Source organism: Chiroxiphia lanceolata, chromosome 22 (genome assembly GCF_009829145.1).
Source record: "Chiroxiphia lanceolata isolate bChiLan1 chromosome 22, bChiLan1.pri, whole genome shotgun sequence".
Classification (NCBI taxonomy): Eukaryota; Metazoa; Chordata; class Aves; order Passeriformes; family Pipridae; genus Chiroxiphia; species Chiroxiphia lanceolata.
In genome coordinates, this window is record NC_045658.1 from 2,793,195 (window position 1) to 2,818,286 (window position 25,092).

At 41.6% G+C, this 25,092-nt stretch overlaps 2 protein-coding genes across 6 annotated transcripts in view; one reads left to right on the forward strand and one right to left on the reverse strand.

The window, feature by feature from the left end:
• Positions 1-25,092, forward strand: part of LOC116797613 (leucine-rich repeat extensin-like protein 5) — a 36,594-nt gene that overhangs the window by 8,485 nt on the left and 3,017 nt on the right. Inside the window, exon 4 of the mRNA XM_032709314.1 lies at positions 23,282-23,382. Within this exon, the coding sequence (XP_032565205.1) occupies positions 23,282-23,314 (33 nt within the window). The 3' untranslated portion in view covers positions 23,315-23,382. The remainder of the gene's footprint in view (positions 1-23,281; positions 23,383-25,092) is intronic.
• On the reverse strand, positions 1,430-15,867 carry PDPN (podoplanin). 5 transcript variants are annotated; one of them, XM_032708940.1, is made up of 6 exons: positions 15,558-15,867; positions 4,798-4,883; positions 4,268-4,361; positions 3,736-3,771; positions 3,191-3,296; positions 1,430-2,624 (listed from the first exon to the last, which is right to left on the reverse strand). In XM_032708940.1, exons 1-6 carry the CDS (start codon positions 15,625-15,627, stop codon positions 2,618-2,620), a joined length of 399 nt encoding a protein of 132 aa, XP_032564831.1. In that variant the 5' UTR covers positions 15,628-15,867; the 3' UTR covers positions 1,430-2,617. The 5 variants fall into 5 exon arrangements, with proteins under 5 accessions (XP_032564831.1, XP_032564830.1, XP_032564826.1 ...); XM_032708939.1 differs by having other exon boundaries at positions 3,185-3,296; positions 15,558-15,861; XM_032708935.1 differs by having other exon boundaries at positions 3,195-3,296; positions 4,268-4,400; positions 15,558-15,861.

Genomic DNA, 25,092 nt, shown 5'->3' on the forward strand with positions numbered 1-25,092 from the left:
TGCTGTCTGACTTCTCACAAAGCAGAAAAGATCCCATCTTCCACAGAAATTCTACCAAAAACTACGTAGGTTGTGTTCAATCTACGTCTGAAGTCCTAAACTAGCTGGATTTTAAGGCAAGGACAGTTCAGTCACAGAACACTGCAGGAGTTTCATATGAAACACAGAGCTCTGTGTGGATTTTCAGTCTGCATTTCCGGGACATCTGTATCATGGAATTACAGATTAATTAAATTAAGGATTCAGTAACATAACAAAACAAATATGGACAAGATTGTAATGAACAAGCCATTGTTTCTTGAGGTTTGCTTGAAGCTGACTGGAATGTTCTACACTTGAGATTTCCAGGCAGCAAGGTGTGTGAATCATCAGAATATTAAATGTATCATTGTAGCAGCAGTTGCTGTTTCTTCAAGTTTTCAGAACAATAGATGTCTCCTGATTTTTCAGAACCCTTGCTTCCTCTACCATGTACTGAGTGTCCTGCACTCCAGCTGATCATCAGAAGGAAATTGCTGTCACATCTTTGCAGGTTCAGATTTAGCACAGCACAACATTTCATACTCAGTCTCCAGGGCTGGAAGCCCAAAACTAATGTTTCAGAGGAGCATGGGCTGCTTGGTTGGGGGTTGATCTTTACCTAAGATTAATAAAACTTCCCTTAAACTAGAGGGTGGACTATAAAGGCACAGTTAAGACCAGAAAATTTAGGTAGTTGGTATATGAAGTTAAAATGGCTTTTAGTGAGAGATTCTGGTGTGGGAGCAAAGCAGAGTGTCCTTGAGCAGAATTTCAGCTGGTGTTCTGTCCATGATCCAGGAAAACTCAGAACTGCCCCCAAAGGTTGTCTGCTCCAGTGCCACACATTTCTCTTGTTACTTCAGGCTTAACCAAAATTCAGAGCTGGCATAAGAATGTTTTTCTGATTTTGTGGTATTTGCAAGTTAGCAGTGACTGAGCTGCTGCAGAAGAAACCAGTGACATCTGTGCTATTCCCTACAATGGGTGAATAATTCATAATTCCATATGCCAAGCATTTGGGAAGGCATTAATGCATCTTATGGGACAGTTTCCAGTACAGACAAGAAATTGTTAAATCTAAACTAACAGAAATTACTATTCTTTTGCCACAAGAAGAAGCTTTAATTTTCCTGCTTCCATATGACTTTACATGAAGATAAAGCTTATTACTCATGGTCACAGACTGACTGCTTCCCTACATCAGCTCAAAAACTAACTAAACACTCCAGAATTACTTTTTCTCATATGTTTAGCTTTGAATTATAGTTTTATTTAGCAATGTCAAATGAATTGGTTGTAGGCATTGCACTGATAAGACAAGCAGCAAAATAAGTCAGGAAAATTGAAGGAAGTTTAAAATATTTTAATTTTTCTTTAAAGAAAACAAAGAATAATTATGGTAAAGTAGGACAATTTATATTATGATTTTTATTTCCAAAGCTTGGATTGATATGATAGTTCATGGCACACCAAAGAAACAGAAAAGCAAATACAGAGAAGTTGAGCAATCATCCACCTCATGGATTATCATGATTTTTACACCAAACACTGAAGGGTCATAAAATTTAGAAAATCTGATGCACTGCAGCCACTGGACATGCAAAGCCTTTGCTCTGAGCTCTGTGCATTCAGGTCCTGCTGCACTAAAAATGCCACAGAAAAGCTGCATTATACCTCAGTGCCACATTCTGACCTGGTGTTGCACATGTTGTCAAACAAATCAATGAGACACTTAGAAAACGAGACACTCAGAAAGACAAAGTTTGTATACACTGGTTCAAAAGCTTCTACGTGTCAGCTCTAAAGCTGCTGAGCAACTGGTTAAAGTGACCCATCAAAAGTGGGTATTTTCCAAGCACCCCTTAATTCAGGATGTTTATTTCAATCCCTGCATGTCTCTGCAAGAAGAGAAGGCAGGAAATTCCTGATGCAATAGTCAGCAGAGCAAGCTTTCAGTTGGTAGGTCAGTTCCAGCCAGGCCTACCCTATTTTGCCACAGAATAACATAAGTATCATGAGCAGAAAATCTGTATCAATAGTGGAAAGATTTTAGCTTCCAATATCCAGTATTTTCTGGATATTTAATTTGTAAATTACTGGTTCTCTCTGAAGCTAATTCCTCCTTTTTGATACATCACGTGGTAGATGAACATGCCACAAGCACTTAACGAGTCAAAAACACTTAAAAGATTCTGAATATGTTTTGGATATGTTTTTTTTTTTTTTAAAGAAATGCATAAAATGTAATGTGACATAATCTTTGGTTGCATTTAAAACCCAAGCATATATTACCTGTAAATCACATTTCAGGTGTGCATCTGTTTGCTGCAGGGTTTTTTCTTACTGCAAAATCTTTTTTCTTCTGGTAAAATCCTGGATAGTAGAAATGCTATGAAATGTTCCATACTCTGGAATCAGGGAGAGTGGGGGTGGTCCTTAGAGCTGTGTGGGATCCCCATAGATCTGGAATGCTTTGACCGTATTTTCCATGGATCATCTTCTCACACAAATGCAGGAATTGTCTTTAGTTCTTATAAAATAAGAAGCACTTGTATTTTCTGGCATAGAATGGCATGGCTGCTTGTTTCAACTGTTTTCAGGGCCTGGAAAACAACAAGCAGACATTTATTGCTCATCCTTACCCAAATGTTAGATACCTGATCTTTTTTCCTCCCTCTGTATCTCTCCTATCACCACTTTATTTCTCCTCCCAGTTCCTATTTTCCTTTCTCCTAATCCTGGTGCACAGGATCTGTTTAAATGTCCTGGGATTTTCTTAGTCCTTTGGAGTTTGTAAAGAACTTTAGATTTGCATGGCACCCAAGAATGAGGCAGAGATCATTCCCAATGTTCAGCTGCCTTCCAGTACTTGTAGGACTTGGTCCTCTCCTAATTCCTAGATAATTTTAACTCCTCTGTGCAGGAGAGTAATTCCAAACCCCACACACTTGATATTATAACAATATCTGGTGATTTTTTTCTGATTTCTGTGGGTTTAGACCCCCCTCGTTGTGATGCAGCTCTTGCTGATTTTGATGCAACGTGTAACATCAAAATAGATTGTTGAGTCAAAATAGGAACACCAGACATTTCCCAGGTGATTCCTGTGACCCTGCTCAGAGGATGGGGCTTGTTGGAAAAGCCTGATTAGCAATTTACTTACGAGTACCTGCCTGACATCTTCCTCACGACAGCAATCACTATTCCTGCAAGGATTCCAACTGCAACCACAATTCCAATGATTATTCCAACCAGTGCAATTGTTTCCAGGCCACCTGCAAGAAGAAGTTGGGAATGGAGACCACTGGTAAGAGGGACTGATACAGCACTGATGCTGTTCTGCTGCATCCCACTCCTCGGGGAAATTCCAGGAGTTCTGAAGTAGGTTTGGGAAGTTCAGCAGCCTGACAATGTGCCTTTGGCCTGGAGGTTTGGGAAATTCAGCAGCCTGAAAATGTGCCTTTGGCCTGGAGGTTTGGGAAATTCAGCAGCCTGAAAATGTGCCTTTGGCCTGGAGGTTTGGGAAGTTCAGCAGCCTGACAATATGCCCTTGGGCTGGAGGGCTCCATAAGGGTGTGGACATGGAGACAGTGATCAGGTGAACCAGGGGAGGCAGTTCAGGGACAGATTGGGCACAGCCCGTGGCTGCTGGAAGGGGATTCCCTGGCAATTTTGTTCCCCCTTGTCTTTTTAAGCAAATCTTCTGTTTAATACCTTTTTCAGTTTTCTCTGGTTCCCCACTCGGTTCACCTGTAAAGCCAGAAAGAGAATAATTACTCACTCTGCTTTGTACAGAGTTTTTCAGTCCAATTTGTAATGCTATATGCAAGGAGAACTTTTATCAACTATGTCACAATGGTTTGAGGTTGTCCTTTTGATAGGAAGGGAGCAAATTAAAAGTCTGGGAGAGTGAATACAAAAAACTCTTAAGTAATAGAAATTAAAACCTAGAGGACTGATTTATCTGATATATACTACTGAAACTTAAGTGTGATCACCTTAAGATCAATAGGGCATTATACCTGGTATAAAATAATTATGATTAAGACAGAAATCAAATTTTAATTGTCTGAGACTGGTGTATGCTGATAAAATTTCACCTTGCTCTGAGAGTATTTGCTGAACTATTCTGTGTCTATTTATAAAGAGAACACCTTAAACTTGGTATTGGAATTTTCCAGATATTATTTAGCAGATGGCAGTAGAACTTTGATATAGAAAAGTAGAAATGAAGAGGGTTTTTTACCATCAACACTCTCTGTGTTAACTCCATAGCCAGTAGAATTGTCACTGTCTCCATCAGGGACAAAAGCACTTTCTGTGGTCATCAGGTGTCCAAACTGCAAGAGATTTGTTACATTGTGTAGTCTGGTGGGCAACTACAAGAATTGGGGGGAAAAGAGGGAAAAGAAAACCTCAGTACACTCAGTCTACACGTATGAAGGTAACATTTAAATTCCTTGCTCATCCACATCTTGTGGGTGCTTTTTTAGCTGTCACCCATCATCTTTGACTTGGGTACAGTGACCAAAACAAACCAAATTGATTGATTTTCCCAGCTGGAGGCTTTTCTACACGAGATGACCTCTCAGCAGGACTGCAAAAGGAGACTGCAGAATATTGCAGCCCTGCCTTTTTTTAGTGGTTTGGGTTTGTTTTTTTTTTTTACACTGGTTTGTCAGTTTGGTTTCACTGAAGCTGAGTGAGAGACACTGAACTGTGGCAGTGAACAGGCAGGTAACAGAAAGGAACCTTTACTTGGCATTTTATACTCACCAGGGTTGGCAGGGCTTCAAATTCCGTGTCATTTCTCTCTCTGAAATCGATCGTTGCACTTTCTTCTCCTTCTAGAACTGAGCTTGCTGAATAAAATTGTAGAAAATGAGTCAGGATTTTACTTTTTAGTCACCTGTTCTGGCTACTTGGACATGAAAACTTCGTTAAACACGAGCTCTGTGCACTGTTCTGTGTCCCTGCCCCTGTGCACTTTGGTTTGTGAAATTATTTGGAATAAATATGAATTCTGCTTTACTCTTGCCCAAAGCAGTAGGACAAAGAGCTTAAGCACCATCACTTAACCTTGGCAAAACCTTAAAACATATTGGTTATGAACATTTTGTCCAAGAAATTATTTCTTTTTTTAATGAAAGGTTCCCTCTGCCCCCACAGTGGATGTGATGCCTCCAGGTTTCCAGCTTATACATTGGGATAAATTACTTCAAACATCTTCCATTTTCTAAAATAATAAGAGCTTTCTCCCAGCTTTCAGCTCAGTCTCAGCTGCAACCTTTATTTTTAGAACTGTCATTGATGTTTATGGGTGTAGCTATAGTTTGAAAATATTCCTACACAAATCTGTCCTGAGGTTTTTCCAACATTGCAAATGCTCAGCTGCCATAATTTGATTTTCTTTTAGGCAACAATGTAAGGTCTTCCTTTTTTATACTAGACCTCTGTGTCATCTGTGCTCTTTGGTGTAGTGGATATTTCCATTTTGGCCCACATAATGCTGTTTATTTACAAATACAGCCAGACTTCATTCAGAGGCAAAACAAGCTGGAACAAGGTAGAACACAAAAAACACGGCCCTGTGAAAACAACTGGCACTATCAAGAATATGTTGGAAACAGAAGTGTCATTTGATTAAGTTTCTTGCTGATTCATAAACCTGTGAGGGTGCAGAGAAGGATGTTAATGTAGGGTGAGATCTCTTGGGGGGTTGTGATTCCAAAGCCAGGTGAGGGAGCCTGGCTGGGAATGAGGGTCCTGCTGATTCCAGACTCCAGGGCTGAAAATGAAGCAAAGAGCTGATAATATCCCCAGGCAAAAAAAGTTTATTTTGCATCAAACTTCTGTTTATCTCAGCAATCACACCAAAAGAAGGACAGCTATTCACAGGAGTTCTTTTAAAAGCTGGGAATTACTGTCCCATTGGAATATTTTATGGAAGGGAAATGTTCACAACCTGTTTGGTTTTGTTAAATCAACACTGTTTCTACTAATTTCACTTTTTATGTAGTCACCTAAAAATATTCTCATCTTCTCTGCATATGAAGTTAGACTATATCTGAATTGTTTGACTAGGTCCAAATACTTCTTATGGAAGAATTTATTACTCCTAAGTCCACCCTACCTGTGTTGTGTGTGATACAGAGGCAAGAAAACAGCTTTTGTTCTGTGACTGAAATGAATAAGAATGGGCATTTTGCTTGATATCAGTCAAAACTGAAAAAAAAGCATAGAATCACTTTGGATCAGCTGTGCAGATATCACTCACAAATTATTGTTCTTTAATTGTGAGTTCCATTTCACTTTTGTTCATTTGTAACTGCCCCTTTTAAAATAAAAATGTTATTTCACATAAAAAAAAGCCAGTATTTAATTTTGAAATCAGTAAAAAAAATGCACTGGCAGCTTAAAGGATGAATGAGTTGGGATTGAGAAAAAAAATCTGGTTTTGCTCAAAACTCTCATTCGAATTCTACTGGAAACTTGCAAATGTTTTTCCTTTGCTCCCAAAACTGTTTTCTGAACCAAACTAGAAAATTTTTCTCCATCTCCACCAATGTAAGACTGAGAGCTTTGTCCCATTGCCAAGAGACCAAACACTGAACTAAACTTAGATTTCTAATTCCATGTTTACTCAAGTAAACAGAATTTTATATTTTTGTACCTTTATAAGCCTGAACACAGATACACTTTCTATCTCAGAGCCAAAAGGGTGTGCAGGGAGTACTTTGGGCAGCAGCAGATGAAGAAAGGATATTCATGTGATGCCAACATGAGGCCTAATAGAGAGGCTAATTAAGCCAGTCAGTGTCCCAAAAATCACCAAAAATCCACAGCAAGACTAGAACAGGCCAGGGTAAATCAGAGTTCCAAGTTAAAAATGGCAAAAATTATGTTTTGGTCGTTTTTAATTGAAATACCCCAGGTATTGCTGAGGAAGCACAAAAGGGGCTTGACTTTTAGTTGTATGTTTAGACACTTTCTAAATATCAGTGATTTAAGGTACAGCACTATTTATAATACTTATTTTTTGCTTATAAAATAATGACTTTAGAGTGTATTAGTGGATGTAAAATATTGGCCATGTAAATGCTAAGTTTAAGGGGAAAATAGCAGTAGAACTCACCAATGTAAACTGTGTATGGATCAGTTTACCTTGTAATCCCAGTCAGAAGTGGAAAAAACATCCTTTATTCACTAGTTGAAAAATAAGCACAGATGGAGAAAACCAATTACCAGAGGAAAATCCCCCAGCAGAAAGTGAAATAAATTTTGTACGTTAACAACAAGCAGCTTATTGGGAGAAGCTGCTTATACTGCTGGCATGGCCCTGAAAAACTGCCTAACAGGGAAGGCAGCAAAGGAAACAGTGTCACACAGCAAAGGTGGAGAGAAATAGTGACTGTCACAAGGAAATATAAAATAATTAGTCTTGGTGTGGTACTTCTTGAGATTCTTGGCCGTGAGTGACGTGCAGAAAACCTATTTCAGTGCCTTTGCCCTCTCAGTGACTGGCAAAAGGAGGTGGCCCAGATTAATCTTGCCTAATTTTAGGTTCTTAATAAAGGCACCTAAATAAAGTGGCTGCTTGCCCTTATCTTCCTTCCCAGTCTGTGGGGAGAGATAAATACTTGGAGAGGGTAACTCAGCTCACCTGAGATTTGGGTCATCCTTGGTTGTGCTGCCTTTCCTTTACTGGACAGGGAAACTGGAACGTGGCTCCTCTGAACTGCCCCAGCTCAGACCAAACTGATTTCTGCCATTCTGAAGCTCTTGACCCAGTCCTATCCCACCTGTATAACACTGTTTTCAAGCTGAGGTCCTGTATTTGCTGGAGAATAATCCCTGGAGTCTTTCCAGGCTCGTTTTGGGCAGACAGTGGAGGTGGCTGGGTGGTGGTCAAACAGACACTACTGAATTATTGCCCAAAGAAAGGCTGGGAGGGAATTTCTTATCAGTGTAGTGCACGGGTAGGAAGGATAATTGGATATTGGACAGCTTTGTCAGGGAAAGTCATACAGAAGTTAAATATTTAAATAAAATTGAGAGAAACTATTGGACTTGAAGCTTCTTTCCCCGTCCCCAGTACGAGCCCTGCACCACTGACATCAAAGGGAATGCAAATGGGATATAAGGGGGGTGTGCTCCTGTCAGTTCTTGGTTCCATCTGCTGTGGGCCAACTGTAGCAAGAGTCAGGGTTAAGCAGTGCTTCTGCCTGTGTTCCTAATATTATCTTAGAGGAGGTTGTAAATAAAAACATTGCCTCACAGTGCTGGGGTTGTCTCCAAGGAGCACCAGGGCCTCCTCTGCTTGCAGCTCTGAGCTGCTGTGCATGTGAATTAATCACTGCACCCCTTCCTGCCAGAGTTCCAGCTGGGAGCCTTTCAGTTCAAAGCCCCCAGCTGCTCTCAGGCTGCACACCAGGAGAAAATTTGCTGTCTCTGAAAGTTTAATACTGCTTTGAAACCCTCCTGTGCTTAAGCATCCCATGACCCACTTAGGGGAAGATGAGCTCACTACTTATGTGCCTGGAGTGACAGTTCACTGGGAAAACCTCTCAGGGAGGCTTTCAAAGCACGGTGGTTGTGTTGGAAAGGAGAGGGAGTTGTAAAACTGTTGTTCATTAGCATGTCTTTCAGGTGTCTCCAAAACCAACAAAGATACTTCTGAAGATGAAAAATGTTGTAGGCTCTTGTTTCTCTCCTGGTATAAACCTGAATAAACCCAAACACTGGTGGGTAAATGCAATTGTAAGCCTGTAGTTTAGCTTAGTCCTTGGAATAGGAAGCCCTCCAAATAGAATGAGTTTCCATCTCTGATAAGAGACCAGGAGATAAAAATGGCAAACCTTAAAGGATTCCCTCTAGCAAGAACTGAAATAATCTTTTGCTCATTGCCTTCTGCTTCAAACAAAAAAAGGAAACCAGCTTCAGTTATTTGTAACAGCTAAAAAAGGAAACTAGCAGGTTAACTGTCAAACAAAAGCTTTGATCTTAAAGTTTATTTTTATCTGTGTCTTATCAACATCGTGTTTTATCCCATCCAGCTGTGCTAAAGAGATACTTTGGAGGATGTTGCTCTAGAAAAGCAAGGGAAAGAATTTAGCAGGAGAGGTCACTTGGGAGGTGTCACTCTCCTGCTGGAGATGAACTGAGCAAACATCTGGAGCTGACTGAGGGCTTTCAGGATCTGCTTCCGGAGCTGGTACAGCCCAAGTGGTGTTGTTTGAAGGGCTGTGTATGGATTTGTGTGTTCTCCATCCTGTTTTGGCTGTATCTGACTCAGCATTTATGTCCTGATACAGGAATTCCCGTTCTGAGGGAGCATCCTTCACTCAGAGACCTGAATTTGATTGTGAGCAAACTGAGTCTTAGTCTGTATCTCATTACTGGAATTAGTTCAGTAGTAGTTCAGTGAAAACTTTTATTCCTGGTGGTGGAGGTTTAACAAAAATATGTGATTTGTAAGGAATCTACCTTTTAAATACAGCAGCTCTGTAATTTTCAAAATGATTTTTTTGTTGTTTTTTTTGTTTGTTTGTTATTTGGCTTCATTCTCCATTTAAGTGTATTCCAGAATCCAAAATCTACATCATCAGCTGAATTTTGTCTGAAAATAGTTTTCCATTATTTTTCTATTTTTGGATATTTGGGAAAAAAAGCATACAGGTGTCTCTTTTGTTGTGAAATGCTTCAACAGCACCAGATCCAGGCTACAATATTTTTTGACTTTGAAAATATGAGGTTATAAGAAGAATATAAGAAGAATATAACATAGTGGAAGAATATAACATATAAGAAGAATATAACATAGGGGAAGTATATAACATATAAGAAGAATATAACATAGTGAATTCTGGGATTTGTCTTTTAATGTTTGAACCTTTGGACAGTTTAAAAAATCGCAGACTTCAGAAAGGCAAGGAAGTTTGTTAATGAGAACTGAAATTCTCATTTGTACCTCATCTGTATCCTGCAAAATCATATCTGCAGTATCCTGAGAGCTTTGTGTCCTTGGCCTGTTTGGGGCCTTTTCTTTCTCTGCTAATTTTTTCTGGAAGCTGGAGTAATGTCTCATCCCATAAGAAATCCCCTGGTGTGTATTTAAGTGTCTAGACTCTGTTGTTCAGGAGAAAGTATGTACTGTCTAAATCCTGAAGTGCTTTCTGCAGTTTCCTTATGCAAAAACTGACAGTTTGCTTTATATAACAAAGGAAGCTGGATGACAAAATACCAGGAATTTTGGAAAGTGTCTGCCAGTTGAAAACTGGTCATGAGGCACAAGGCAGGATTTAGCTCAGCCTTATTTAGAGCATGACTGAGTTTGTTCAGGTATTCCCTGCAGCTCGTGGTGACAGTGCTTTGCTGAATTGTCAGGAACATTTCCTTTGGTCACCACACCCTGCTCCAGATGGGTTTTATTGCTGGGGCTGGCTCAGCCAAAGGAACAAAGCCAGGCTTTAAACCGACAGTGCCAAGTGGCAAAGAACCACTGGGCTGCTCCTCAAGTTAATCACATGTCCTCTGGATGTTACAGTGTTCTGCTGACAGAAAAGCAAAGCAAAATATACTTGAACTGGGCAGATATAGACAAGTAGCTGCTCTTCAAGGGATTGCTGTGTGTAATGATCCCCAACCAAAGCTGGGAAACAAAACCACCAGGGGAAAACGTGGAACCTTCGTAAGCCTTGTCTTAGGCATGGTAAGATCAGCACAGAGCTGTGGGCATCAGGAAGGGACTAACTCCATTGTGGGACATTCCTTTAAAATATTCCTTGCAGAACTAGAGATGAATATTCCAAATTTATGCTTTTAAGAATGTGTGTCAACCTCTGCTTTCCTGTCTGCTCAGCACACTGACCTCAGACTTGCTATCCCATGAGAGTGGCATAAAACCACGTTGTTATTGATATTTGCTGCCCTGTGCTCCTTGGCAATTTTACTCATAGTTTAATTGATTTCTCTGAGGGTTTGATTGGGACAACAAGGTTGGAGTTGTGATCAAGGTGTGAGTATCTGCTGCACCTTTCTGCCAGGGGCAGGATTCCAGAGCTGTTACTGCAGGGCTGACAAAAAATGAGCATTTCAGCCAACATAAGGAGGAAAGTACCAAACTTTGTGTCAGGGAGCAGCAGATTTTCCACATGTGCAGCAGAAAGCAAATATCTGTGTGCAAATACTGGGATGTGTAAATGCAGATGAGAGGAATTAAGAAATGACCTCTAATACAGTAATAAACTAATCTTTTCCCTGAATCACTTCTTCCCCAGAACTCTGAGGCTACAGCCACGTGCCCTTTCACAGCTGCCTTGTTGAAGGTTATTAACCCCTTGTATCTGCCAGCAGGACCCTTTGCATGTTCCTTAACTTATTTGTTTGAAATACTCCCACCAAACACTGAACTGGAGACTCTTAGGTGCTAATTTTGTTCACAGAGTGATTTTTGGCTACCTCCTTTTATTGCCATGCAGCAAGCAAGATCCACTCAAATATGTTTAGTCTGACTTTTATCCTACATTAATCCTGTACTAGCTAATATTTGGATGTGTTTCATAGTCATAAAACCATTTTAATGTCCATTTGGAGTTAAGTGTGTCCCCTTTACAGATTTAGCAGTATCTCCTACACTACTCAAGCCCTCCTGAGAGACCACATGTTTGCCTGAAAATGGTGTAACAGCGGAATTATTCCCTCACAAAGGACTATTCTGATCCAATTTGTGCTGGATGTTGTAGTGTTTGTAATCAACAAAGATGGAAAAAACATGAGGAAGTCGTAAAGCAACACGAGGATGTGCTCAACATCAGCTTCTCTGTCCTTGGAGAGCCTTTGGCCAAGCTTCTGAGACAGGCAGCTGGAAATCAATAATGCTTTTGTCTCTTATTTTTCCTCATTGGTTTCTCTTTAGAACATCCCAGCACACCTACACTCCCAAATCCCACATCTTGTTCTGAAATGCTGTGCAGCAGTTTGTGCTTTTCCAGGGGGTTAATCCCCACCGAGGGGGCTCACGAAGCAGGGGGGCCCTTTGAGAGGCTGCAGCAGGGGGGCTGGGATGCAGGGAGGGGCAGGACCTGGCAGCATTTGCCTCCCATCCTGCGGTCCCTGACCACATCCAGACAAAAAGCAAACAAACCAACAAAACAAACGTGCCACTGAGACGGCCCATCTGCCCCAGCCGGGCCAGCAGCAGGAATGAGGCATTTCTGTGGGCCACGTGTGGCTCGCCTCAAGTGACACATGGAGAAACACTGCCTGCTTCTGTTGGAGCCCAGCAGCCTTCCTTCACTGCCTTTTATTATCTAGTAAAATGCTCTCTAGGTTTTTAACTGCCCTTTTTTTTTTTTTTTTTTAAATCCAGATGATTTACAGTCCTAGGTCTGGGGTATGTGCAGGGATTCAGTGGGAAGTGCTGAATGACAGGAGTGGAGGATCTGGCCCCTCTGTTCCCAGATTTTACTGTGCAGCCTGAGTTAATGAAAGGTCCACTTGTAAGCCTTTAAATATGACTGTTTTCCTTGTTTGTAAAGTTACAGATTCAAAAATTAACTGTTGGAATACAGATGGGCAAACCTCTGCTTGCCCAGCAGAGAGGAGAAAGCAAATTTTGTCTGTTCTCTGCTAGTCTTCCACAAAGACACTGGAAAATAGAGACCCACTGATTTGCAGACCTACTAATAGTGATTCAGCAAGATGATTTTCCCCTTTTTTGTGATAATTGTTTTGGGTATTGGACATGTGGAGTTAGATTTATATCATGAAGAGGCATATATGGGACACATGTAACAGCACTTATTCATGATGCAGGGTGAAAGATTTTGTGGTGCTTATTTAGTAGAAAACTGGCTCCCTTTTGAGTCAAATGTGACTGTTCCTCTTGGCTGTACATTTTGTTTATAGCCAGCAGCTACAGAATTTGATTTTCAGGAGAGTTTAGAGGTGCCTGACTTTATTATAGTTTTGCCACTGACACAGCAACAGTTTGGTTAAATCAAGACACTTCCGAAAAAAACTTTTCTGGTGATGTTGTCAATTCTATTTTTTTATGATTTTGAAAAACCTAGAAAACTTTTTAGTCTTTCAGGGTTGACTGTAAACTTCAATTTCCTTTCTTCTGGAAAATGGACTCAAAATGTTTCATGTAAACACTTGTTATCTGAATTATCCCATCAATGTGCTTGCTTTCAGTCCAAACCAAATGTTACATGATCTGGGATAAACCTGACTTGCATAAGGAGATATAATCTAGTGTTTGCCTCTAGGTAACATCAGGCACGTGGACAGTTGATGCAGCTCAAGTGACATGTGGTATCTTGTCAACAATCACATTAATTTTTGTTCATGTTATGTGACAGCCACTGCAGTAATCTCCATCTCTGCAATGATATTTTCACCACAGGAGAGGGTTTGGAATTAAGAAATGCCTCTGAAAAGCACTGGTTTGGATGCTGGTGGAGGCCAACTTCCATTTCTACTCATTTGGTCTGATCCAATAACTTGCCTGAGTTTTTATGTGCTGAAAGGGATCACAGCAAGGCAAAAATGTATCTGCTAATCATTCAACAATAATAATAATCCTTTTGGAAATTGGTAATACACTTCCTAATCGAAACAAAGCTGCTTTTCTTGAGTCAGTCTCAGTCCATAACCTGGAGTGCCCAATTGCAAGAAAAGGGAAGCTGCAGATTTATTTATGGCCTCATTGGGTTAAGAAGTATCAGAATCTGACAAGAAGACTTTTTTCCCCTAAAACCCTAAAGCCACACTGTCACCCCAGAGTTTCAGATATCTGGATATCCCCACTCCCCCAGGGACTATTCAAGTCAGACATTCTCCCTTCCCCTGTCAGCCAGGCACAGATTGTGAAGGTGGCATTGTCACCTCAAGTCTGTTCTAACACATAATTGCTGATGGTTGTCAGTAAACACCAGTAATACATATTTAAATACTCAATACTTTCTTGTTTTACCTCTGGAGTCCATTTCCCAGGTGTATCCTTTGGAAGTTGTCCTACATGACTGGCTCCATGTGAAGAAAAAGCCATAAAACCTAAACACCCCTAAAGTCTTAAACACTGTAAACCATGTTCTGGATCCAGCTGTGGAGTTCAGTGCTGGTTACAAAGCAGAGGTGGGATCCTGCAAGCAGCAAATACTCTATTTTTCTTTCTGACTAGTAGGGTTTCAGCCTGATTGTTGCTGGACTCCTTCTCTCAGAGTTGAGAGAAGAAATGCTTAAAAATTCCCCAAAAGCCTGGAGATGAAACACCATTTTTACCTGTAATTCTGGTATCTTAGAAACTGCTTAAGGTAATTCTATGAAATAGTGGTGGCTTTACCTCATTTCTAATGGCTTTAAACTCTGGTACATTTAATAGTGATGCTTTTTAAGGACAAGGTAGCTGTCCTTAAACAATTCTTAGAATTTCCCCCAATTTCCTAGAAAACAATTTTTGATTTTAGATTTTCTGTGAAATTCTGAAGCACAGCTCCAAACTTTCAGCCTCCTATTCTGACATACTCCATTAGAAGTTTCAAGTCAACACCCACACATGCTGTATATTGATATAGTTCCATTCTTTCCAGCAGAGTGGTACTGATTATTATCAGGCCAAAATCAGGTCTTTTTTTTTTTTTTCAGTTTGGGTCCCCAAATCCAAGTCTGACAAGTCTAGTTATGCTTTGGAAGACTGATGGGCTGAGTTTCAAGTTGATGTATTTAGAGCACTGGTACTGGGAATGTGTTCCATGGCAATGGCAGAGGCACTTCACGTTGCCTGGTGGCCAATTCATTCATCAGGAGTCAAGCACTGCACAGAAAGCCTGAATTTCAAAGTGATATTCCTGGAAACGAGTACTGGTATGGGTAATTCTGATTTACTGTTAATAAATCAGACTCTTCCCCTTTAGCTGTAAGAAAATGTCTCTTTTACCTAAAAGTGTGTCTTTTTTATAAAATTCAAAAGAAATAATTTGCCAAATTAATCTTTTCTAAGTAGGTACCTAACACTTTTTTAATATGTCTTAGGTAATAACTCTCCCTGTTTTAGTTTGTGTATATTGCTTATGGCTAAGTTAGGCTTAGCAAAGCCCTGTGTAAGGCTCAAATTCTAAGTGGCTGTAATGTCTTTAAGCTCGTTAAGTTAAACTCCTGAATGGAAATATTTATAAATTACTCTGGTAGAGTTACAGCACCTAAATGTCAATTAAACTAACCTATTGCTTGCACTCTGCACTGTGTGTGTCACAGGGAGACTCATTTCCAAGGGCTGGGGCTGGAATGCCTTCCCTGCCTGTACCTTCTCCCTCCCTTGCAGACACACACAGAAAATTCTTTCCTAACAGAGCCTAACTCAGCCCATCTGAAAACTTCTGCTCTGTTAGTCGCCAGATTACAGCTGGAGTTTGAGAATTCCAGAGGAAGTTTTACAAACAGGACAGAGCAGCTCCATAACCTGGGAGTGAGCACAGAAACCGTTAAAGGGCAGGAAACGGCTGGAAATAATTGGAACCAAAGTTCCTCCTTACCTTCTTCAGCAAGTGCTGCGAAGGGCACACTCCCTAGGACGAGGATGAAGAATGGAACTTTCATAAACATCTTGGATCTGCTTGGAGAGTCGCTTTTCCTAATCCTGAGACCAGATGGATCCAAACTCGGATTAATTTTTATTTCGAGGCAGCGGAGAATTGAGATCCCAAAAAGAAATCACTGCAAAGAAAACACTTTGGTATTCCAAATATTCCTTTTGCTGCTGTATCGTAGAGGGGGGAGGCTTTCCCAGCTGATAACTGTGCAGTTGGAGAAAACTGAGTGGAGTTGGAGTTATTTTCTTTAGCCAAGGGGTGGGAGCAGCCCAAGGTGGTCCTGGACGAGCAGCCAGGCCCGCCCTCCGCACGCTGTTTGGTCAGCACCAAAATTATGATCTCAGCCCAGGTTTAAAGTTACAGGAGCTGTTGTGGCTTTCACAAGACTTTTATTTAGCAAAGTGGGGAAAGGGAATTTAGGCAGAGCGAGGTGCTCCCTCCCTTCTGCAAACTGTCTTTAAAAAAATACTTAAGGAACAAGACTAAGGACACTTTTCTTGTTATTTCCAGTGGTGAACTGATGGTTTTTTCATTTCTGAGTGAGCCCCCATGTTTGTCTAAGCAAGTGTGGTACTGAATGTGCATTTAGGGACACTGAAACAGTTTTAGGACAGGCTATTTAATTCTGCAGTAAATAGTGTCTGAGTTTTCCTGTGTGTCTGAGGCTCTGAGCTCGTGTCCTCAAGTGACACCCTGGCTGTGCTCGACCGTTTCTCTCTGCCTGCAGGCTTGCTGGTCTCCGAGTGCTGATATCACCCTTCAGAGAGAGGATTTTTCCTTTTAATATGTATTATTATTAGCAGTACAGCCCTACAATGAGTCTGTGCAGGACTCATCAGTTTTTCCTCGTCCATGTTTGTGGGAATCAGCCTTGCAGGGCAGGTGTGCAGGGCTGGATGGCACCAAAGACAGGCCTTTGCTCACCAGTAACAGTTCTCAGGCAGGAACTGGGGCTGAACTTGGAGAGAAATTATTTATATCAACCCTATTCTGAATCTTCCCTCATCTTGGGCAAGTAATAATCTCCTGATTTACATCTATTTATACATATCTGGAGCAGCATATCCAGAGAAGAGCAGCGAGGCTGAGGAAGGGGCTGGAGCACAAGTGCTGTGGGAAGAGGCTGAGGGAGCTGGGGGGGCTCAGCCTGGAGAGGAGGAGGCTCAGGGGAGACCTTCTCACTCTCTCCAACTCCCTGACAGGAGGGGGGAGCCGGGGGGGGTCGAGCTCTTCTCCCAGGAACCAGCAGTAGGACGAGAGGGCTGGGTCTTCAGCTGTGCCAGGGCAGAGTTAGGTTGGATATTGGGAAGCAATTTTTTCCCAAGAGAGTGCTCAGCCATTGGAATGGGCTGCCCAGGGAGGGGTGGAGTCACCATCCTGGAGGTGTTGAAGGTGAGACTGGATGTGGCCTCAGTGCCATGGGCTGGGAACCACGGCGGGGTTGGATCAAGGGTTGGATTTGACGATCTCAGAGGTCTTTTGAACTCAGTTGATTCCGTGATTCTGTGATTCTGTTTAGGAGTGTGGTGAGTTTTAATCAGTGCTCAGGTGTGAACTGACTGCACCAGTGTCACAGAGTGAGTGAGGAAGGGCAGAACCTTCTCCCTCAGCTTCTGCACCTCCAAGTCCTGCAGTGCCAGGACCTCAGGCTCACAAAGCAGCAGCAGCGTGGATTTATCTCCTTTCTGCTGACAGCTGTGGAGGAGGTAACCTCTGCTAGAGGAGACTTGTGGCAGGGGTTTTGTTATTTTTTAAATACAGACACACAAAAAAACCCCAACTAAACAAAAAACAAAAGAACCCCCTAAACCATGGTTGGGTTGTTTTGCTCAGGGAATGAGTCAGAGCTGTCATTAAGACCCCACAACACTTGGTGCTCTAAAGGACCAAAGCAAGTCTGAACGTAAGACATGATATAAAAAGAGCTGCAGGTGGGAAATGCTGCACCTTCCACTGGCATTTTCTTTCCCTCTCAAAGTGATGGGTGGCAAAGGAATTTCTTAGCTATAAATGATGGTGCTATAATTGTGTTCTTTGTGATGAAGAGGAGGGCAGGATGAAAACAGTTGATGCCAATGCCAAGAATCAACAGGTAATATTGACTTATTGTCTCCAGAAAAACAGTAAAATAAATATTGCCTTGTACTATCTTTCAGCATATTAAAAACTGGGATTAATTATTCTCAATAATGCAGTTCCAAATTTATTTAGGAGAATGTTTATTTTGGGGGGAAATGCCCCTCATATGAAACTAAATCTTGCTACAGGAGTATGTCAGTCTTAATGGAATTTATTTTGAAAGAAATATTTTTTTACCTTATCAGAATGGAATGTTTGGAATTCTGTAGGTATTTTTAGAACAAAAAAGTGAATGTAGTACACCACAAAAGACAAACTGATGCAAACAGTGACTTTTTAATGTTAACAAATTTTCAACAGGAGCGAAAAGAAGGTATTTTTAGGATTTCATTCCGTTTTCTTCAAGAGCACTCTGGAGACCTTTTACGATTATTCCTATAAACAAACTTACCTCAGGTTTAGCAATAAGCCTTTCTAAAGGAAGAGCTATTTGCTGCATTAAATAAATTCTTTCTTTAAGCTGTACTGTCTTCTGGGTATAGAGCTGGGATTCTTGAGCTTTCAGGAATTGGAGATGTCCAAATTCCAGTGGCTATTCCAACACTTTTTGATACTTTTATTATTTTTCCCAGTAAGGAATAGTTTCTCCTGTTTGGACCTGTTCTTCAAAGGAAAACTCCTTAGCTAAATTTACTGAACTGTGAAGAATTTAATAACATCAGCTTCTATCAGGGTGTCAAAGTGCAACAAAGGGCATAAGAAATGTGCCTACAGAGGGAAAACAAGCTGGTGAAAAAGCTTCTTCCTAACTGTCATCTTGGGATGGGATTGCTCCTGAAGGACAACTGTGACAGGAACTTGCCTTCCAGTGGGGACAGTTGCTGTGTAAGGAGATTAAGGCTGATTTAAAACAGCAACAAAATTCTTTCAGAAGAGCCAACATGCTTTTGGGAGAGGGGATGGAGCCAGGGGGACGAGGGAGCAGTTTTCCTCTGAACTGTCCCAAATTAGGGGCGTTTAATGAAACTACAGTGCAGTGCTCTGTAATTCTGTTTTGTGGCAACAAAGGAGTTATTCATAGGTTCTGCTTTAACAATTCATCTGCACTGAAAGCAGCCCTTAATTGTGTCTGTTAGAGAACAGCAGGTGAGCACATCCCAGTGTGTGCCTGGCAGGGGATGTGCACATGTGCCCCAGTGCTGCCGTGCCACCAGTGTCAGATCCACGCAGAGATGCTGTAATTTGGTCTGGGTGTGTTATGACAATTCCCACAAATTGCCAGGATATGAGTGCATGGGTCACTCTGTTGGGTTTTTCTTTTTCCTTGCCAGGCAGGTCTGTGTTTTCAATCCCAGTGGTTTGGGGGAGGACGTGGAGAGGGGCTCTTGTGTTTGCATTTCATAATCGGTTCCTTCCGTCTCATCGTATCAGTGGTTTGCAGAGTCTTGTGAGAGGTTTGGGCTGTGTCTGGTTCAGTGAGAGTGAGGAATGAACCAGAGCTGGGGGAGTAGAGAAGTGGTGACTGTATCCTGCCAACTGTTCTGCCTCAGGGGCGAAGCCGTGTGGGACGATGTTTTCCCCTGGATCAATCATGAACCCGGGGGCACTGAAGTCAATCCAAGGTTCCCTCTGATCACAAATGGGCTTTGACTTCCTGTAAATAACCTGTAAAATGGGAGCATAACCATCCACACTCTATTTAAAGCCCACCATAGAGACCAAAGCAGTGCATGTACACACGGGGGTGACTCTCTCTATACTCACATCTAAAAAGGCCACACAAATGTCTCCTCTCTGCACAGAGGAATATTCAAATTACCCCTCTGCAGTCCCATGAGCTGTCAGAGGTTACAGCATGGGGACACATCTGAATGTTCTGCCTGACTTATTACAGGATTTTCCATGATAGTACAGCTCCAATGCTCTAAAATTCATCTTTCCACAGAACCATCTCATCCATCATCTCCAACACAAGGGAAATCTTAATTTACAACATCTCCAGTCAGCACAAAGTAAATCCATATTTACCCTTTCTACCTTTTCACCAAAAACATTGAAAAAGTGTAAATTAGGCATTCCATTTGATGACATCCTTTGCAAACCTCCTCTGTAACTCAAACGACACTGTCTCTTTCTGTTGCCAAATTTCCTGTTTCTGTACCCTGGGGGCAGCTGTGGGCCCTGCAATATTTGGTCAGAAGCATAAAAGCTGTTTTCTGCAAGCTTTATTAATTTTCAAGCCATTTCCTGTTTTCCCTTTGCAGCCAAACCCACCCTTTTTGGCAGGTACTGAAATAAAAAAAAAACACACGATCCAGTCTGAGCAAAAGTTCAATTACTTGACAGAGGAGGAGACCCCAAATGATAACTCTGAATTTTCTTATCTGCTTTCCACAAGGCAGCTTTGCTTTACTGTGAGGTAACATTCCAGCAGATGAGGTGTGGAATTGCAGAAGGCTTTTGCAGAACTACAGATCCTTGTCCTGGGGAATGGCTTTTACCTTCCCTTATTCCCAAATTGTTAAAGTTCAAGTCCATCATATCTTGCCATTGGTTTGCACAGGCCTCAAATAGGTGTCACTTTGTCGTAGCTTTTGGGTTTGAGCCACTGAGGTTTTAGTTTCCTATAGTAAGAGACTGGGCTTAGTATTGACAAACTCAAATATTCATATTATGCAGCTTTTTAAGAGATCAGCAGCTATAAATCCAATCCTGTTCCTTGCCCATCTGTGCTCCTGGCAGTGCAATATATGCCCAGAGCTGTGAGCAGCCCAAGTGTCAGATGTGGGGAAGAGGGATTATGAATGAGCAAATGGCAACAATGCTTGAAGTTGGAGTTCTTGAGCTGCAACAGTAATGATCTTTGTCAGTCAGGTTTAGAGACAGGGCTGGATTTCCAGCTGGTGTAACTCAGAGTTTCACCAAAATCAATAAGACTCTCAAAATAAACGTATTTAAGGGGAAAGAAGAAAGTCTCTACGCTTCAAATAGTTTCCTTTGAGATTTATGGGCAGCTGTTCTTTGTACAAGTTGCTTTTCTCCATGATGTCATTTGAGTCAGGGATGAAAAGTTGATTAAGATGTGCTGGGAGAGGGAAAGGGCACAGAGGGCTGCACAGGAGTTTTACACAGAGTGAGTGGATCTATGTAAAATGTCAGGATTTCTCTATGATATTTCAAAGTCTGTCATTAGATGTTGAAGTTCCAAAGTTGAAACTGATATTGTTCACATTTTAAGGTTCTTCATGAGAAGCAGATGAATTTGGGCCGTTTAACACAAAAGCCTGAATTATATTTTTTACTCAGGAGTAACACCACTGCCTCCCAGAAACAAACTGCTGGTGTGAAGGGAGTAAGAGACATTTGGTAGATGGTCTGCAGTGCCTTTCTCGAGAGGATATGAGTGTGGGTTGTTTATAAAGACCCCGGAGCAGAACTTCTCAGCTACTTCCTCAATAAGCCTTTCATCAGAGACAGCGAAATTCTCTGGGGACTTAGTCCTGAAAACATAAATTTCATGGAATGCAACAGGTTACATGGGGTTTAAGAACTGACTGTAGGGGGTGTGCACGATCCTGAGGACACCCTGGAGTTGGGATTTTTGTCAGGGAGTATTTCACCCAGAGAAACTCTTCCCAAAGTCCGCCAGCAGTTGTCTCTCCGTGGCACACAATGGGGTGACTCAGAGTTAAATATGGAATGCCCACTCTGTACTACTTTTAAACCTGTGACTGACCACCATGTATTTAACAAAAAATTATAAGGTTGACGTAGGGTTTTCTTAGGTCAGGAGTGTTTTTTAACTAGAACAGTTATAAAAGGAAAGCAACACAGCAGTGGAGCCAGAGGGGGGAAAAACACACATACTGTGTACTCAGTCTCATTTACTGCAGAATGGTTCTGGGAGTTTTTCTTAATACTTTCAAAGGCTTTCACTGCTTTGATTGTGAGTTTATGCAGATAAAGCAAATGCCTGTCAGTAAGAATTTACATGTGCTAATTTTTTTAAATACACTTTGTCTTGGTGTGCTGGAAATTCAGTGAGAAATGTTGTAATCCTGACCAGGTGACCGAGATCACACCTGCTTGGAATTTGAGCAGAACCCAGCACTGTTTGAGGCCATGCTGTGTCCTGACAGCAGCCAGGAGCTGTCTGGGCATCTTCAAGGTGGGGCAGGACTTGCCTGGGTTTACAGGGAGAGGGACTAAGGAACACACAGAGCATATGGGCACAGCCAGTTCTTTGTAAATGACAAATTGTCTCTGGGAATAAACTCGTGTGTCTTTGAGAACGAAATGCACGTGGATGAATAAATGAGAAATGCTACCCCCCTGAAGTTCCATGGAAAAAGTCCCATTTCGACTCTGATTTCAGGGAGGAATCACATATAAAATAATTTGGTTTCTTTCCCTTTCTGTATACTGTGTTCCTAAAAACAGGCAGCTTCGTGGAGGAGATGCACAGATGAACAAAAGCTGGAGCAATGAGTGGTTGTCTCAAATGGGGGAGGGCAGGGAGGGACAGAAAAGCAGACTGATGTAAGGATGGACACTTGGGAATGTGGGGAAGCAGTGATGTTCTCCATGGCCTTTCCTGACTGTAAATGGGATTTATCTGCACATAACGTAAGTGAATAACCCAAAAGAGCCCATCTCCACAGTGCCCTGTGGCCACGAGAGGGAGCGAGACGTTCACAGGTCCCGGTTGGTTTGAAACACGCTCAGTGCGGGGCTGGATCCCCCCACTTCCCTAATCCCAGGGAGGAATCCGAGCCAAGAAATATGTTCCAGACAAGGAAGGTTTTGAGCTGCGATTTTTTTCTGCCACATTTTCAAGCAGCAGCATGTTTTTCCACGCTGGCTCCACGTCCAAATGGGGATGAAAACGCGAGGTTTTGGTGAGAGAAAAAGGCAGGGTGATCTCTCAGCAGCACAAACCACGGCTTGTCTTGAAGTGACAATCGCTGTGGTGACCCCAGCTCACCTTCTGACTGGCGACCATATCACCAGGGAGCAGCAACCCCAGGAATTTTATTAAGGAGCAAAGCACACCTCACAGCAAAACGAGTCCAAGCACTGAAATCAGGGCAGAGATCAGGGATGTTTCAGCTATTTTGCAAAATCTGGATTCATTCACATGTTGTTCCGCTGACATGTCGCTGAATCACGTCCTGCAATCTCTTCAGATGAAACACTACACCAGGGACCTTAATAAAGGGTCTCAGCTGCCACTGCTACTGCTGTGTCTAGGAGAAATACTAGGCTAAGAGCATGGCTTTACAAATATATCTGCTAAATGTTCATAATATTGGATTGTTTTCCTGAAAAATGAAGTGAATAAGTATCACAGCAAGGGGAGCGAGAGCAACAGGGGACACCAAAAATCAAATCAAGTGAATCTTCATCATAGTTAAAACAATGATTAGGTTATGGATTTAATTGTTCTCTGGACTGCACTATAAATTATCTATGACTGAAATAATGACTTGAGAGCGGGTGGAGGGCTGGAGTGGCAGTCTGAGAGTAGAAGGTGGGCTGAGAGGAATGTGATTAAGTGGAGTTCACAAAGACAGACCTTATCTTTGCAGCACTCAAACCACTGCATGGGATCACTTTGGTGATAGCAGCCTGTCAGGAGTAACTCCAGGGAGACCAGGCAGTTCAAATGCAGGATTTTCCTATCTATGGGGTAAGTTCATTCATGCTTTAAATTAGGGAATGAATGTTTTATGCTTTGCTCTGTATTTGCAAGACCTGTCTTGCATAAACTAATCCTAGGACACAAAGAAGGAGAGAGCTGCTCTCCTGGAGGCCTCCTCAGCACTTTAATAGCCCCAAGCCAGTGTGTCTTCAGATCAAGGCACTATTGTGTTGTCAAAAAATAAATATTTAAAAGCCTGTGCCTTTTAACATGGAAATGCTGAAAGCTTTTGCAGTGAATATCCTTTAACTTTAAAGCTCCAGCCTGTTGGTGCTTCTGCTTATTTCCATGTGAAATGGTGGAGAAACTGAGGTGCTGAGCACTCTGGTTACACAAACCAGGAGTGGCAATAAGTATTGGAGACTCTCTCTGCAGTGCCAGCACTGCCTCTATTCTATACATCAATTCATTAAATATAAGTAGTGAATTAGGAGGATTTTTCTTTATTGGAATGTTAATAATACCTTGGTTTCACTGCAGGAAACTGAATTACAGGCCCATGATTCATGGGTTTGTAGGCGTAGGCAGCTGTACACCAAGTACAAAGAATATTAACAACTTTAATTGCCTGCAAGCACTACTGATAATTCAGCATCTTTCATAGCAAACCAGATTACTCCTAAAATAAGTGATTTTGATCTAGATATCTTATCCTATAGCCCATGAGCCTCACAGCAGTTTTATCCCTTCCCCTGTTTAAAAAAGGGAGGTCCTGAGGTATTACACTGTAAGTCTGAATTAAAGTCAAACAGTGGCTTTGGGATGGATTTTTTTTTTACCCCAGAATGTGTATCCAGGGAGTTTGACCTGTGCTTTATTAATGTATAGAACATTTCTGTTGCACAAAGCTGTGTGCACAGAAATCTTCCCAAAAGCTCAGCAGGAATTGTGGAGCTCAGCAGTCGTGCCCCTGCATCCTCCTGCTTTGGCTCCCTGTCACTTCAGGTACCAGTGACAGCAGAAAGGACCAGACAGGGCTTGTAAAAGTGCCAAAAAAGTGTCTGCCCTGAGTGATGCCCAGGAACCACATTATCAGTGACAATACTGCAGTAAACTGGATTTTCTGAAGAGTGACAAGCCTAAAAACAAACTAAAAACCATTAGGGCTTTCCTGAATGTTTGCATTAACTAATGTTTGATTGGATTTTTTTTGCCATCAGAAGTGCATCTTAACTGATTCATGCTGCTCAAAAACTAGTCATTAAAACACTTCTCAGTGGTACAGTTTGTAACACTCTTCCTTTGGCCATCCCTGGCTGGAGCAGTAGCCAGAGGAGAGGTGCTCTTCAGTGTGACCTCCCATGTCATTTTGGTGAAAGGAAAGGTTCCACTTTTAGGGGTCCAAGAATAGCTATACAGCAAAAAGTAATTTTCAATTTTTTTATTTTTCTTTTTTTTACTGAAAGTGTTTTGTTAGACATTTTTGGCTTCTGTATTTTTAGTCTGCACCCATCACACAATCCCTAAAAATATCTTTTTGCTTGTAGCACAGCCTGAGAAAATGGAGAATATAGTACATTCCACGTGTTACTACATGGACAATATTTTTACCATTTTAAGTTTTTGTGCCATTAACTTCCTGAAAAATTTAAAAGAGCCTGCAGCAAACTTACTTTTTCTTTTGAGTTCCCTTCAAATTTGAGATTTAAGAGACTTCACTTGTGCCATTTTTGTGAGATGGATTTCTTTTTGATCCTA

What these genes read in the sequence shown, in the direction of transcription:
- PDPN (XM_032708935.1), bottom strand. Translation starts at nt 15,627, where the DNA reads ATGTTTATGAAAGTTCCATTCTTCATCCTCGTCCTAGGGAGTGTGCCC. An exon ending in TTGAAGCCCTGCCAACCCTG is followed by an intron (nt 4,401 to 4,797) that starts GTGAGTATAAAA and finishes CAATTCTTGTAG; the next exon opens with TTGCCCACCAGACTACACAA. An exon ending in ACCAGAGAAAACTGAAAAAG is followed by an intron (nt 3,297 to 3,735) that starts GTATTAAACAGA and finishes TTCTTCTTGCAG; the next exon opens with GTGGCCTGGAAACAATTGCA.